The following is a 2,500-nucleotide window of genomic DNA, read 5'->3' as shown; positions in this document are numbered from 1 at the left end:
GGTGAAGCGACATTCCCGAAGCGATTTTCCAAGCGGGACACTCTCTGACCTGACCACCATCCCTGAGGTCACACACAACCCCCTGAGAGGAGTTAGAAGAGGTCAGTCACTCTTACACACACACACACACTCCACAGGTCTACTTACGTGCCTTGGCCCACGTAGCTCAGACTAACAGTGTGTGATGATCTCACCGCTCCTCTTTATTTTCTCTGTGTGTGTGTGTGTGTGTGTGTGTGTGTATGTGTGTGTGTGTGTGTGTGTGTGTGTGTGTGTGTGTGTGTGTGTGTGTATGTATGTACTGTATGTGCATGTGAGTGTGTATGTGTGTGTGTGTGTGTGTGTGTGTGTGTGTGTGTGTGTGTGTGTGTGTATGTATGTACTGTATGTGCATGTGAGTGTGTATGTGTGTGTGTGTGTGTGTGTGTGTGTGTGTGTGTGTGTGTGTGTGTATGTATGTACTGTATGTGCATGTGAGTGTGTGTGTGTGTGTATGTACTGTATATGCACGTGAGTGTGTGTGTGTGTGTGTGTGTGTGTGTGTGTGTGTGTGTGTAGCAGTGATATTTTCTTTGACTCTTTCCCTTATAACTGGATTAGCCGAGTGTTCACCATATGGGCCTCATTCTGCTGTGCAACTCAAGTACACGTTTCTCACAAACATCTACAGTTAGCCCTAATAAAGCAGGGACTGTCTCTCTCTCTCTCTCTCTCTCTCTCTCACACACACACACACACACACACACACACACACACACACACACACACACTTACACTTACGGGGCTAAACATTCACAGATTTTTTTCCGTTCTATTGTCCCTGTGGTGTTTTGGGTTGGGGTTGAGCTCCACAGGTGATCAGGTTGGGGTTGGGTTGGGGTTGGGTTGGGGTTGAGCTCCCCAGGTGATGGGGTTGCAGAGTGGCGGTGCCCTGGGGGGAAGTGGAATTAGTGCAGCCAAGGAATTCCCGGCATTCTGCTCACGGAGTGGGAACACACACACACAACAGCACGGGGCTCTGGAATTCCCTAGTCCTCCTATAGGGCTGAAACCAGAGCTTCTTTGTGTGTGTGTGTGTGCCTGTGTGTGCCTGTGTGTGTGCCTGTGTGTGTGTGTGTTTGCCGTGTGTATGTGTGTGTGTGTGTGTGTGTGAGAGTGTGTGGGTGTTGTGAATACATGTTTGTATGATTGTCTCGATGTGTATGTTTTTGAGTCATTTCTCTCTTGTGAATGCGGTGTAATTGCAAGCCTCTAACTGCTTTAGTGAGATGTTGACGTGTGTTTTCACGTGTCAGTGCGTTTCCTAGTGACTGAGGTGTGTTTTCACGTGTCAGTGCGTTGCCTAGTGACTGAGGTGTGTTTTCACGTGTCAGTGCGTTTCCTAGTGACTGAGGTGTGTTTTCACGTGTCAGTGCGTTTCCTAGTGACTGAGGTGTGTTTTCACGTGTCAGTGCGTTTCCTAGTGACTGAGGTGTGTTTTCACGTGTCAGTGCGTTTCCTAGTGACTGAGGTGTGTTTTGTTTGTGTGCAGATGGAGACTCTGTGATCTTACCCAACATTCCGCTCTGGAGGCGTGGCCTAAACAGGCGGAGCTACACGGAGGGGGAGGCCCGTTACCTGGGCGACAGTGCAGAGGTCCTGTCCGCGCCTCACAGAAGGGTGAGTCTGCCAGCCACACACCCCCCCTCGCAAAGATCACTCTCTCTGACCCACACACATCCTGCACCTCTGGGACTCACAGATGACCTCATGCTAAATAACATCTCACTGACTGGACACAGATGACCTCATGCTAAATAACATCTCACTGACTGGACACAGATGACCTCATGCTAAATAACATCTCACTGACTGGACACAGATGACCTCATGCTAAATAACATCTCACTGACTGGACACAGATGACCTCATGCCACCTCATGCTAAATAACATCTCAAATGCAAAAACATCCCTGACTCACTCTGCAGGAACTGGGAGAGGCCCTTGTGTTTACTAACTTTATTCTGACCCTGTCACATCAGAAACTCAGTAACAACACATCTACAGTCGAGAGGTGCACTAATAATGCTTTTTATTGTGTGATGTGTGTGTGTGTGTGTGTGTGTGTGTGTGTAGCTCAGTGAGAACTACACATGGGGGAAGGTGAAGGAGTTGGTCAAGAAGACTAAGCTGAGGAACCAGACCCGTCTGGGCCTATCTTCCAGTTCCCTCAAGAACTCCTGTCCCCAGCTCTACCGGTGAGTCCCCTCTCAACCAATCACAGCCCACACAGCACACTCTCAACCAATCACAACGCACACAGCACACTCTCAACCAATCACAACGCACACAGCACACTCTCTACCAATCACAACCCACACAGCACACTCTCAACCAATCACAACCCACACAGCACACTCTCAACCAATCACAACCCACACAGCACACTCTCAACCAATCACAACCCACACAGCACACTATCTCTACTACACCGTAGTAAAGAAGTAAGAAAATAAGGGT

At 48.9% G+C, this 2,500-nt stretch overlaps 1 protein-coding gene across 1 annotated transcript in view; it reads left to right on the top strand.

Moving 5' to 3' along the window:
• The window catches only part of LOC143124648 (uncharacterized), a 46,272-nt gene that overhangs the window by 39,945 nt on the left and 3,827 nt on the right, over nt 1-2,500 (top strand). The window contains exons 4-6 of the mRNA XM_076286333.1: nt 1-101; nt 1,532-1,659; nt 2,117-2,238. The exon at nt 1-101 is cut by the window's left edge and continues 53 nt beyond it. Coding sequence (XP_076142448.1) covers nt 1-101; nt 1,532-1,659; nt 2,117-2,238 — 351 coding nt within the window. The remainder of the gene's footprint in view (nt 102-1,531; nt 1,660-2,116; nt 2,239-2,500) is intronic.

Source organism: Alosa pseudoharengus, unplaced genomic scaffold (assembly GCF_046254945.1).
Source record: "Alosa pseudoharengus isolate Yale_2024_CS ecotype anadromous, Long Island Sound unplaced genomic scaffold, YU_APseudo_1.1 YU_APseudo_1.1_scf_15, whole genome shotgun sequence".
Lineage (NCBI taxonomy): Eukaryota > Metazoa > Chordata > Actinopteri > Clupeiformes > Clupeidae > Alosa > Alosa pseudoharengus.
The sequence above is the reverse complement of the archived record's forward strand: the minus strand, read 5'-3'. Positions and strand labels throughout refer to the sequence as shown.